Source organism: Pezoporus wallicus, unplaced genomic scaffold (genome assembly GCF_028554395.1).
Source record: "Pezoporus wallicus isolate ANWC-B61680 ecotype Strahan unplaced genomic scaffold, APGP_CSIRO_Pwel_v1 contig_1181, whole genome shotgun sequence".
Lineage (NCBI taxonomy): Eukaryota > Metazoa > Chordata > Aves > Psittaciformes > Psittacidae > Pezoporus > Pezoporus wallicus.
Window position 1 is genome coordinate 3562144 of NW_026641428.1, and position 13761 is coordinate 3575904.

General features: G+C 39.2%; 1 protein-coding gene across 4 annotated transcripts in view; it reads right to left on the reverse strand.

Moving 5' to 3' along the window:
* Nucleotides 1-7921: 7921 nt before the first annotated feature.
* STK39 (serine/threonine kinase 39) overlaps nt 7922-13761 on the reverse strand; it is a 107738-nt gene continuing 101898 nt past the window's right edge. For all 4 annotated transcript variants that reach the window (XM_057423793.1, XM_057423789.1, XM_057423790.1 and 1 more), the window contains 2 exons: nt 12627-12691; nt 7922-8616 (listed from right to left, as the gene is read on the reverse strand). In XM_057423793.1, coding sequence (XP_057279776.1) covers nt 8542-8616; nt 12627-12691 — 140 coding nt within the window. In that variant the 3' untranslated portion in view covers nt 7922-8541. The remainder of the gene's footprint in view (nt 8617-12626; nt 12692-13761) is intronic.

The window sequence follows — 13761 nt, forward strand, 5'->3', positions numbered from 1 at the left end:
CCCACGGACACCTGGCATATGCAACAAAGCAAGCCTTTTGCAATTAATAACCAGTCAAAATTTTATCTTAGGCTACAAACCACTTTTTGCCTCAACCAAATTTGAGAATATATTATCCCCATGTTCCCGTGTTTCAAAGTACATCCCTCATTAAACCAAAACGGTACTAAACATTTTCAGGATGTCACTTTCACAGCAAGTAAAGCACCATCACTGTTTTGTAATACTGAAAGCACACATCTAACACACCACAAACTGGAAAACAAATCTGTGTACTCTCCTGGACTGAAGCAGAATGTTTAAGTCACTTTGTTGACATTTTTTCACCTAACAGCTGCCTGCAATTTAAACTGACATCAATCTGATTTGCCACAAGGTCACTGGAGTACTATTCCAAAAAAGTAATTTTAGGCCTTTGGCTTATACCAGAAGAGGGGAAGAATACCAAATTTACTTCATTACTGTTACTCTTATATACTCTTATATACTCTTACGTTGCCTAAAACAATTTTTAGGGCATCTGTAAATGCAATAGCCCCAGTCATCTTTGAATTAAATACATATAGCCTTACTATAAGACATTATCTGCAATTACTTTATTAAAAATCAAAATCTTTGCCTATGAAAAAGACCTTGCTGAAGTATGCTGACAACAGAATTAGAAATAATGGCAAGAAAAAGGGAAAGTAGCTCACTTACTTAAACACAGCTCTGGTTTGATTTCCACAGGCTGATCCAAGCTATGCTACCTTCAAACAGTACAGACTTCAGAGAATCAGACCTTTGTTGGCCTTATAAATCCAACAAGGAGGTACTGATATACAACACAAGTCTGTGAACATAAAGTAGTTTTAAACAAGAATAGCAACTTATATAATGCTAAGCTGTAGCTCGATTGCTCTCATCCAAGAGTCCAGATTTATCTTTGTGAAAATCCTTCTGGAAAATAAAAAAGTATCAAGCAACACACAAGCACAGGACTTCCCTCACCCTTTCAATCTTTTGAGAAGCATCAGGTTTACGGATGACTTGACCGTGCCCCACCTGACAGACAGATTTACAAGGTTAGCACAGAACCTAATCAGAAACAATCAGAAAACTCTTTCTCTCCGGTGTCATTTTCTGCCTGGATGGCTCTGCTATCCTATTATAAATAGGAAAAAGTTGCAGCATAAGCAGGGTGGAAGACTTCAGGGAGATTTTAGTAATCAGCTTCCATTCAAATCATACCTACTCTTTAATCACGATTGGATCTTTTTCTATTTTATAGCCCCAGGAGTAAACTGAGAAACTCATAATCAACACAGGGAGTGAAATTTTAGTCCCACTGAAGCCGTCATGAAGTATTATTAATTCATGGGGCCAAGACTTCAATAACGGTCCTTCCCTCTGGATTCTCTGGTCTAATTTAAGGTGTTTTTCTCCCCCCTTTTTCTCATATATTTCTCATAATATAGGGTAAATGATCCAGTGAAGTTAAAGTTTGTTTTAATCAGAGGTGCTATAACAAGGCAAAGAAAAGAAAACTTAAACCAACCTGAATTCAACAGGATTCTGAGCTGATTCTCTGAGATGCTGGGAATAGTTCCAGGTTTAACAACCCCAACCACATACCTATCACACTGTTCCTTAACGTGAACATTTACTTCACAAAAATCTTTCCACAGCACTCAAATTTATTAGGAATTTTATTTCATTTCACAAATTGCACACCTTGCACTCTCAGAAAGATACAGCTTTCAGCTTGTGCTAAAAAACTCTCCAACCAAAGCAACCTACAAAACCACAAAATCTATTTCTTGGTCTAAGTACAAAGTCGTTTACCTCTATTGCGAAAAGGCACAGAAAGTTTACCTTTAAGAAGGTACTTTTTGCATCAGAATAGAGCACTGCTAACTTCTTGCTCGGCATATTCAGGGGCAAAGGCACAGCTCACATCAGCCTCAGTTCACTGCAAGGCCAACGAGCAGCCTCACACTGGCTGCAACACTCACACTGGAACGCCAACCCACCAGGCAGAGCAGGAAGGGAACACTGGCCACAAGACTGACTAAACCACTGGGAAGCTTGGGAGAAGAGGGAGCATTGTCCTACACACTTCTCTGGTTCTGAACAAACTCATGTTTGCTGACCATTTGATTTTAGACCTCTTTAATTTATTTAATTTTGTATTCTTTCTTGGCAAATAACGGAGCACTACCACAATGCAGGTCATTAGCCAAAGACACTCATTTGTCAGAACAAAACAACTGAACTTTGGATAACCTCAATAACCCAAATACCAACGGGTTAATAATGGTGTACTCAACCTTCTTTGGTGTATCCCACAGAACAGTAACTCAGACATATAAGGAACTTTCCTTGTAACAGTCTTCAAAATATTTCCATTTCCTTTACGTTATGAACCAGCACAGGTACAGGCTCTAAAAAAGTACATGAACCTCTGAGGGTATCTTTTACAGTTGGTTGGTTGTTTTTTTTTTCTTCCCCCAAATGCTTCCTAAAGCTAATTCCAAGCTTTCAAAAACAGAGATGTGGGGAGAAACAGAGATCTCCCCCTTGAAGAGGATTTCCTATTTAGCACTACGCAGTCCGTCTTCCAGAACACAAAAGTTTTGCTTCTGGGAGATGTAAAAACACTTAAATAGGCAAAAAGATTGCATGCCATGAATAGCACAGAGTCCACCTCCTCAAAAACCACCGGACTTACTCTGGTTCTTCTGGTTCATTATTTCTAATTGCCTGCTGATGACAGCCACATACACTGCTGTGTCACCAAAATAACCTTAAATTCCTTTACATTTTGAGATGTTATACCTCAAGTGTTCTCAAAGGAAACAAAGCTCAATCTAGTTACAAAACAAGAAAAGCCTTTTGCTCAAAGTAAATCTAAAGAAGCCCAGCACTCCTATGAATGAGCAACATCTTTCCTTAATGAATCTGAATTATTACATGGATGAAAAAGAACCAAATAACCATTTAGTTTCCTCCTAGGAAAAAAAAAAACAAAACAAAAAACCACACAAAAACCAAACACACACACAAAAGTTACATATTCGAACAATATTTTCATTAATTCTTAAAATGCACACCTCTTGGGAAAAATAAAACAAGGAGAAGCATGTATTTTCCATCTATGATGGAAAACCAGATTTCCATTGTATTCTGTTTCTCATAGCTACTGTTCTACATAAATGCATCCATTTGCACAACCGATTTTCTGCACCCTACGGAGACAATAAAACAAGCACAGCCTTTCAAATCCACATTTGAAAAATCAAATGGCAAAATATTCGTATCCTGAGGTGGACAAGATTACCTCTCTACTGGTTTATGCAGCAAAAATTAAATATTTATCCTTCTTACCATGAACTCTCCCAAGTCCCTGTAATTGCTCATTGATCCACTACTGCCCATAAACTGAATGTTATTAGAAATGGACAACGTAACAACCACCAAGTCTGGTTCAACATCTGAGATTACAATGATTATGCAACAGCCTGATGAGCATCAATCTAACAATCATAAAGCAGCTATAAACCCACATTTTTACGTGCACTGTAATGTTACTCTTGGTCACCATGAGAAAATTAATAACTAAAGTGTCACAATGCTCAACTAATATGCCTGGATAGTTTATCAGTTGGGCCACTGTGTAATAAAACGCAAGTACCAGACTTTGCTGGAGTTTCCTGGTTTGAGTAAATCCAGCTGCTCCATCAGCTCATTAGCAGAGTACATGCACAGGGAACTCAAAGATGTAGGCTCCTGCTGCTTTTCCAACTTCTCATTTTAAAGTAATTAGTATTCTCAGTGCATGCACATGCATAACTACATTGCAAGAGGGTGGACAGGCTGCCCACTTGATGCAGTGGAAAAACGCACTGCAACTGACCAAATAAAGTTACATCACAATGGATCCAGAGGCAAAAATAAATAAATAAATATACCAATTGCTGTTTGTTATCAACAAAGTCTCGTATTTTATTTCTGCCTGTAAAACACACGGGGGGGGGGGGGGGGGGGGAAGGGAGAAGGTGGTAGCACCCTCTACTCCCCACTGAACAAAAATCAGCATTCTCAATGCACGCAATTGACAATGTTTTAGGCCTGTGTCAGATTTATCATCAGAGCTAAGTGATTTCAGGCACAGGCCAGTCTCACGATCCAACATCTTTATGCAGAGGTAGGTGGTGAAAAAGAAAACAAATCTCTGATTAAGAAAAGCATGAGGGGGAGGCACACCATTTACACACTGCACACAGCATTCCCTCTCACAGATATAACAGTGTTTAAAAACATTCTGAAGAGATGCCCCACAATCAGATTTTATAGGATCACTCTGGAAGCCCCCAAATTGGAGATTTTGAATTAGACTGAGGTGGCTCAAAAGGCACACATTTGTCTTCCTCTCAGGGAAGAAAATTCGGTGATGTTTCCTGGCATATTTCCCATATTCTCTTTCCATCTCCATGTATAAAGCCGAAGTGTGCTCTGGGGCTGGGAGGTCTAGAGAGGAAATTGTGGTAGGATATAGGATAACATTTCTAGAGAGCAAAAATATTTATCACAACTAACTAGCTGCATTGCAGCTTGAATGTAACCCTCTGTATGTGTCAGTGAGAATATCTGAGCTCAGCACCTGTCAGAGCAAAGAGATGGGCATTCCTGTTCTCCTGGCATGGAAAAGATACGTTGGCAGGGTGGGAGGCAGCTTTTCCTGGCCTGAAGCCCACACTAGAGTCCCAGGAAGAAAAAGGCTGGAAATATTCCTCCTCTGCACTCCCTTACACATGTACAAACAAGTTTTTCTCCAGATCTGGTTTGGTGCTAAGCTAAATTCTATGTTTATATTCATTCTTTTTAACACATTGAAAATAATAAATAGAACTGTGTTTCATTGACTGACTTCCATCTCCGTCCACATCACAGACCTACTTTCAGCCCACTGAAGCAGAGCACACTGGGAGGGCTGACTCTGTGGACATTGACATTCATCAGCCCAGAGAGCCTGCAGATGCGCAGCTGCAAGCACAGCCACGTAATCGTCATTTACAGATGATTGTATTTTTAGAATCATCTAGTTAAGCCCTATTTTCCTGACTTCAAAGACAGTTTTATGGTAGCTCACCTGTTCCAGCTTCACCTTGTTAATTAGTGACCTCTTCCTTCAAACACAGGCAGGTGCTCCAGCCAGCAACAGGCACCAGGTATTGCCCAGCAACAGGCACCAGGTATTGCCCAGCAACACCTTTCTAACAGGAGCACCACAGCTGCTTTGGGGCAAGTCATAGGATACACGAGAACTGTACCCATCTCCTAAATGCTTTTCACCTGAACATGAATAAATTCATAGTTGCAGGTTTTCTCTTTTCCTTTGTTATTCAACAGAGACTACAAATATAGTATTCAGGAAGCAAATTCCCATTATATTTGGTGCCTATTTCTACTCCATCATCACCTGCACACTACTTTCTACAGCAACTTAGTGTATATTTTTACCTTTCCCCCACATAACTGCAAGAATAGACTACTTACAAACCTCCTATTAACAGACCTTTCTTTCAGATCATTGTCCCTCTGTACTCATTTACCTTGCACTGTATTTATTCACAATACCTTTGCAGCAGAAAAAAACCCTAAATTAAAAACTAACTCAGCTGCAATAAATAACACTGCTGCGTGAATTTGCTTTCTCATTGAACAAAGGAAGCTCAGTGAAGCATTGGCACGTTTCTGCATCAGACTGCAAGTGAGCAACAACTGTTAGAGCTTTATCTTGGTACAATGCTGCTGACTGCTTCAATTAAGCTACTACATTCTTCTTTATTTAGACACCTCCTGCAGCCCCAACCAGTACAGCAGATGAGCACTTTTGACAGTTGGTACTCCTACCTCAACACCCTTTCGCCAGCCTACAGGGAGGTGTATAGTGAGTGGAACACGATTTTCAACCAACTATATATTCCCACTTTTTATACATCCGTGAAAACAACAAGCTTGCCTGAACGTTCATTTCTTTGCCTCAGAAAGCTAACTTGCCACCTACCTTACAGGTAGGTTAGTCAATAATGATGCAACATTTGGTGAAGCATACATTAACATAAGTAACAAAAATAATCTAACAGCAATGCTCTGAACTTCACCCCTCTGGGTCCTGCTCAGTAGTCACCTCATCACAGCACTGCAGGTTACTGTTGCACTGGCAGATGTATGTTTAGGTTACCTTTTAATTTACTCCAACATAAAGGTTGCTGACAGATGATCAGCTGCCAAGGTGCAGCCTGCCCCCCTGCACAGACATGATGCAGGAGCCTCTGCTCTCACCCGGCACAGCCGAGGCAGAGGCTCCCAGGCTACGGCCTCACCACTCCTGTGGTGGCTGCCACAAGTCCTCTGCCCAGCTCCTCCACCGGCTGGCCCCAGACATCCAGGCACAAAGCATGCACAAACTGACTGAGACAAAGCATTAAACAACACAGGGCAAGAGATAAACACCCAATTATAGAGCTTTGAGGTGAAGTAGGAGAGATACGGAGCAGACATTAATAACACCACACCCCCAAAGCCAAGTTAAAACATACTTACCATTTCTGTTGGCCGCCTGCAGCAGACCAGGCCCCACCAGAGCACAGGGTCATTCCCACACAGAATGCAGCACCTACCACACTGCCCAAACCCAACCCAGGGCTGGGGCTTTCCACACCAGAGGGCCTAGGGGCACCAACGGTGCTAGGAGGGCCTGACTGCCCCAAGGAGCCTCAGCTGTGGCCACCAACCCCACACCTGGGCTGCAGGCAGCACATGCAACCCTGCCCTGGACCCCTCTCACTCTCTACCCCACACAAACCAGCATCCCATACATACAGGCATACAGGTTCTGCCCCAAACAACCAAGTGACTTCTTGAAGTACAAGCACCTCAGGAGTCTTAAGCATCACTTCTACAAAGCACCAGAAAGCAAGCAGTCAGGAGCTCAAGACCAACCCTCTCCTTTTGAGTGAGTGAGCAGTATTTTCTCTCCTCCTTTTCCAGGTGCTTCTTATAGCCTAAGTAAGGGCAACAGACATTTGTAACATCACCCTGCCGCACAGCTGCTGAAATGCACACAGAGCATGGAAATCAAAGTACAAATCTGTTTGTGCAATACACCTTTATTTTTCTTTTTAACCTTTGCAGTCATCTTGGAGTAATCATCATGTAAACAGTAGGATGGGATGGGATTACATTGAGTCATATGCAAATGGCTCTAGAACAACTTCAATGATTATGACAAGGCATTATAAATAACTTCTCTTAATAATATATTTGCCATTTTCAGTACAATAAAGAGCTGCCGCTTATCTAGGATTAGCTAGGAAGTAGTTTAAATTGTAACCTCTGAGAAACATGTCTCCAAATTTCAAAAGTCTTTCTAAGCTTCACTAGCTTCATAACATCTATGTCACAGGTTAAGCATAAGACTACTTGGGTTAGAAGTGTTTTCTTTGTAACAGAGTTTTACTCGATCATTGCACAAAGCCCTACCATTTTCACTCCACCTTGGTATTTTGCAGAACTTCAAGTAAAGCTTCAGTTCCGTTCTTCAAGTTTTTATCACCTGTATGAAACCAGTTTCTATCATTAAGGGTACATTGGATCAGAGATGGACACAGTAAGTGTTCTACCTTAATGACAACAGTTCAAAGTAGTTCTAGCTCATAGACCCCCCCAATAAAGCATAGTCAAAATACTCTAACACCTTTCCTACTATATGTCCTCTCCCTGCTCAGATAACTATACTTATATATATTGTACCACATGTATGGTACTTCCAGAAAATGGAGATTATTTATTTAAGCAGCCTCAGGCACATTCTTAAAACATTCTCTGCAAGGCACCTCCCACTCCCCTGACAATCAGTTTGTGGACCGGCTTTCAAACACACAACCAACAAAAGTTTGCTAATGCCTAATTAACTGATTTCAAAAAACCCCTAGAAGTTACCAAATAGTTCAAAGGTATACCTGAAACTTTTTTAAATAATGGGAGATTAACTGCAAATAGCACATAATCAAGTCAAATCAGTTTCTTATTACTAGGATGTGTAATGCATAAATATATGAAAAATAAAATTCACAGTTTTAAAACTAGAATTCAAGTTTGGCTAGTAATTCTTAACTTTCATATTTATGTTAATTTTTAAATAGAACAGAACAGAGGCAGTATTATCAACCACAAGTACAGGGAAAATAGTATCACTCAAAGTTTATGAAAGAAGTAAGCTTGATAGAAAATTCCTTTTGTAACCAATAAATACAGCCACCTGAGTGCATTTCCACAGGCTTTTCACTTAGGGGGAATCCAAATCAACTGCTGAGAGACATTTAGTAGCATTCTGAATGTTAGCAGCAGCGGTGCAGCTGTGGGCTTTGCTTGTTCTGACTTTGTGAATTGCTAGATAATGAAGCAGAACTCAGTGTGTGGAGCATTAATTTTCCTCTGCATCTAAGCTGGCCTCTTCGCAATCTCACAATTCAGCTTGTGGTCAGGGGACAGACATCAGCTGACACTTAACTGAGCAAACCCAATCAGTTTCACTTCATCAGGAATCTCAGTGCCATCACAGCCAGAAGCCTGCAAGTACAAACAGAAATATTTAGTGTATCACCCTACAAAGAAGGATTTGACAGCCAGGCTATAAATCTTCACTGTATTGATTAGTCAGCACACAGCTTACTTGAAGGAAAGCTTTCAGACTGCTTGGTGTATCCTCCATCAGCATCAGTCAACTGCATCCTTAATTTTAGCAAACTCTTAATATTAAAAATTTGAAAAAAATATTGACAAATGAACACTTAAAGGCCTAAATTCTTTAACCCAAACTTTCCAGACTGAAGCCAAATTTGCTTTTTCTCATGAGTACACTGTTTTCACTCATAAAATGCAAATAATCTACATCTGTATAGAGTCCTTTTACCATAGTGATGTGGACACCAAGTATCTTTTGTGTCCAGCTATCAAGTCTGTCTGGAATACCAACCAACTGAATTTTTAAACAAGAGATTGAAGCAGTCTATAAAAGTAAGTATTTAAGTATTAATATTTTCATCTCCTTTCTGATAGTAGTCTAGTACTTAAAATTGTACAGCTGAGATTCTTCAGTAAAACCCATACAAACTGGCACAAGTAATCAGCTTATTTTTCACAAATAACAGTAAAAGCACCTTGCTCAGGAATTAACTGTTACTGTAAATCTGCTTTAAAAAAAATTACACACACTGTAGGCAAAGTATTTTTATATTTTGAGTTTTAAATACAAAAATTACTTCTCTAGGACAGAATTCACTAGATTTTAAATAAAGGGTGTTTATTATGCATTCTTCACCTGTGTGGTAGATAAATCAAAATAAGAATACAATTGGATGAACAGCATATAATGGTAAATCACTTATGACAGATGCTTTCAGACTCCTTGGCACATCCCCCATGAAAATTCTGAATAACTGGTTCACCCTATAAAAATGCTCTTGATCCTTTTATACACTAGTAGCAGTTGAACCCTTTAGTAGAATTGGTTTGTGTATACTCAATGTAAGGAAAAAAGCTCTCAGACTGTGCACACAAGGTGCACTGAGTGACATTATCCGTTGAGTTTTCATGACCAAAATTAACTCATTTGATATTTGTGGAAGCATTACATCAGGCTAGTCCTTCAAATTTACTTTGATCAGACACAGAGAACAGAGGTTCTCTCTTCAGATAGTATTTTCACAGATCTTATCCACTGAAGCAAAAGTTAAAGGTCTAAGATCATCACCACTGACTACTATTAAGATATCTCAATGGCTTTTGGATTACATTTTATTTAGTAAATTTGCATTTGAATTTTGCCCTTAAAACATCATTCTGCAGCTGGCTAGCTATCTATCTCCTCAAAGCTATGCTAAGTAACATACCTTATCAATAAATATTGGCTAGTATTGGCTTGTATTTTGTGTTTAGCGTTAAGTACTACTATTATACACTAACTGAACGTAAAAGAAAAGCTCTTAGTATTTGCAATTCACTGTTTAGTGACTGAATGCATTATTTCAACTCTGGGTTTTCCTCCCCTTTTCATATGAAAAATCCTTACATAAAATGCAAATTCTGCTGCAAAATAATTGAGCGTTACCAAGATTAGTTGTGTATTAAAGCAGCCTCCTTCCAAAGTGTGGACAGCTGGATCCTGAAGGGAAGTCATCAGTCTCTGTTAGCCAAGACAACTAAGGGAGGTTTAGTACTAGATATTTATTCTGTAGAATGACATCATTGTAAGATGAAATATGCACCATCCAAAAAATATGCAAGAAGGTGATCCAACCTTAAGGACAGATTTATCCAGGCACCTTAAATAACTTTGTTTACTATTCTGGCAATAGTTAAAGACAAAACCCGTTAAGACATAAGGTGTTTTTTTTTTTTTCCACAAAGATGAAAACGCTTGCTGTCTGAATACAAATATTATATACCAGCAAAACAGCAGCAAAAGCAATCTGCAAGCAGCGAGATACTAACCAGGTTCCTTCTCCACAAATATTAGTAACTAGTCCTAGATCGAAGATGACTTTTCAGTTGAATTCCCTGAATGGATATGGGATTAGGTACATTTTGACTTTGAATCCCCATGAAATATTTACTAACAAAATGTGTCTAATCAAGCTGTATACAAGTGCTCTCAAATTCAGTTAGACCTTGTTAAGAGGAAACAAAAACTCAGTAGGGCATACAAACAAATGACAGAGTTCTCCTAGGCAACAATTAATTTAGCAACTCCACCACACAATATAGAAATGGGCAGAAACGGAACATATATTTAATCCAAGAATAAGCATAAATTAAGATACTTCTTGTGGGTATATTCTTTTCCTTGGAAGTAGGGAACTAAACTAGGTTAAAAATATCAAGAAGAAACTTAAGTTAAAAATTAACCTCAGGAATTGCTACCTAGTCAATAGAACTTGAGAAGAACAAAGACATTGATTTTGGATTGTCTATTAATTCTGATTATGGTAAGGAGTAGGATTATAACAGTGTTCACTCACTGGAATTTGAAATACCATGTGAGGTTAACTGCACCCAACCAACAAATTCAACTGAATCTCAGAAATACCCAAACCTAAATTTTCAAGTGGGTTTGTTTTTAACATATATAAACATTAGCAGGATACTATGGGATATTACATTTTGAAATCTCAAGCCTCTATTTTAAGCATGTGAACTAGAAACCCAGTTTTCTACAGAGCCTCTGGAGTATCTACATATCTAAATGCTCTTGGTGAAATGCCACTGACTACACAACAAAGCTAAGTCAGATGTTTAGACAGCAAGAACACAGATCAGCTGCAAAAAGAGAAGCACCAGCCTTTAAGCTATATTTAGTTAGATTACTTTGTTTCTGCAGCCCTTACCAAGTTCTATGTCCTTATTTCCACACACACACACACACCCGCCCCCCCAACCCGGTCTCAAAAGAAAGATGCAAGTTCTAGTGGTTTTACTGGACTGCAGAAAAACTGAAAAATTAGGAAAAATGAGTCCAAATTATTTGGTGAGTTAAAACTACTCAATTCTATATGGAAAAAATTACATAGGAAGAATAATCCTGAAATCCTGAATCAATACATTATCATCAAGTAGGTCACATACTCTAAAAATGGCTCCCTACAGCCCATCTGAAGCAGCTGATTTTATAAACAACGGTGAGACTCTGGAAACCTGCTTATCTAACAGCCATTCAATCTAGCCTGAGTCACTCTCAGCAAGGGGTGCTGTAAACTAATTGGTAAGAGTTTGGTATTTACATTACTAATCATTCAATAGCTTTAGGTATGTAAATTTTTCAACATAATTTTAGCAAGAAATGAAAACAAATACAGTACAACAATTCTTCATTAAGTTTTAGCAATGAAAATGTATTACTATTAATCTATCAGGATAGCATCAAAATGGACCAAACTTAGGACTCATAGACCAGGCACACAAAACAGAGCACAGACAACAGTCTCAGGGTCTGCTGTACATACAGAAAAGAGAAAGAGGTAGGGAGGGAGAAACAGCATTGGGAACAGTGAGAATAAGATCAACTTGCAAGTGAGGATGGCCAACTGAAAGATGCTTGAAGGAAGAACTAAGGAGAAGCAAGCAGTGGAGAGAGCAACTTGCATGTGAGCCAAATGGCAGCAGGTGTTGGAAAAAATGGGACTGGAACAAAACGTCCATTAGCAGAGGTCGCTTCACCCAGGCCAGAGCTAAGGGAGTGGAAGGGAGTTAACCTAACAACTACAGTTTTCACTGCTTTACTTGTGTCTGCCATTCTTCCCAAGTGGTTTGTCCCTGCAGTTTCTCACCTAAACCTCAGACTTCCTCAGAACTCATGTGAATGAGCCTCCTTTCACCAGCATGGTTATGGAGCTGTTTGACTGTACATATCCCTAATGTCCTGTCAAAACAGAATGTAGGGATTTCTCTCACACATGGCAATTTCAATCACCTTGCCTGTCAACACATTTATTCAGCAAAATAGCTGCAAATGAGATAAAAACCAGACTCTGTGTGAATACTGTGATAATTGATTTGTTTCTTCCCTTCATGCTTTTACTTACCAATTTAAAAGTCAATGTTTTCAAGGCCTTTGGATCATCTACTATCTTCTGTAAGTTAGCAGCAACTGTAAAATAAAGTATGAAAAAAATATTATTTACAGAAAATTGCATTCAACATCAAGCCTCATGTTGCATCTTCTATTTAATTCTACACACATACATGTCTGTAAATTACCACTTGAATCATTTCATCACTCTCTAGAGCTGTCATTTGAAAGTCAGAGGGCAGTTGGTCTGCCATAAATACTACCTCCTTTCTTTTTCAGTCACTGATACGTTGTGACTATGGGAACTGATTCAGGGGAAAAAAATCTGCCTGAAAACCACATGACAGGAAAAAAAAAGTAACTACTGAATTTTAAGCTTAGTCTATTCTATAAACAATTAACAATCACACAACTGCAAGTGCCAGGAAAACAGGAGATTAATGCAGCCAAGGAAAACTTGATGGCTGTCATTATTTATATATCATGTTTCTACTATAGCCAGGACCACCATCTGCATAAGCTTCCAGATGCCTGAGCTCATTGTCCCCTCTTAATTTCTGTTTCTCCTGGCTCTATGTGTGCGCTTCTGCCCCTTTTTTGGCTGGCATGAGTACCCACACAGACACTTGGATCTTGGCAAGATCTTGGTTTTACAGCTCACTACCAAAAGAAAAATGAGCAAAAATGAGAGTGATCCTCAAACTGCTTTCTCAGTAAGCATGAGAGAGATTTGCAATATAACAGCAGTAAACAGTTTAACTACGTCTACAGAGCCCGAGTGTCCAGAGAAGGAAGCTGTGTGCCGTAACAGAAACAGCAGGCAGGGAATAAGTCCTTGAAGACAGAGGAGGCAGGAAAATAATAAACCCTTTTCCTATCAAGACACTTAAGTTACATTTTCAGCTGGTCTATTATTTACAATATTGCTACCATTAATCTTGATCAAAAAATTGGCTGCTTTCAGCTTTGTACCTTTACTAAACTTGCTCCCCCCCAGCTTTGCACATAGATGTTGAGCTACCTGAAATCTTGAGCCCACTGAGAGCTTTTGGTCAAGACTGACTTACGAGCACAAAATGCCATCAACAGGACATCAGCATGAGATAAAGACTCCATGCTTGACAGGGATGTTTAGACAAGATTATAAA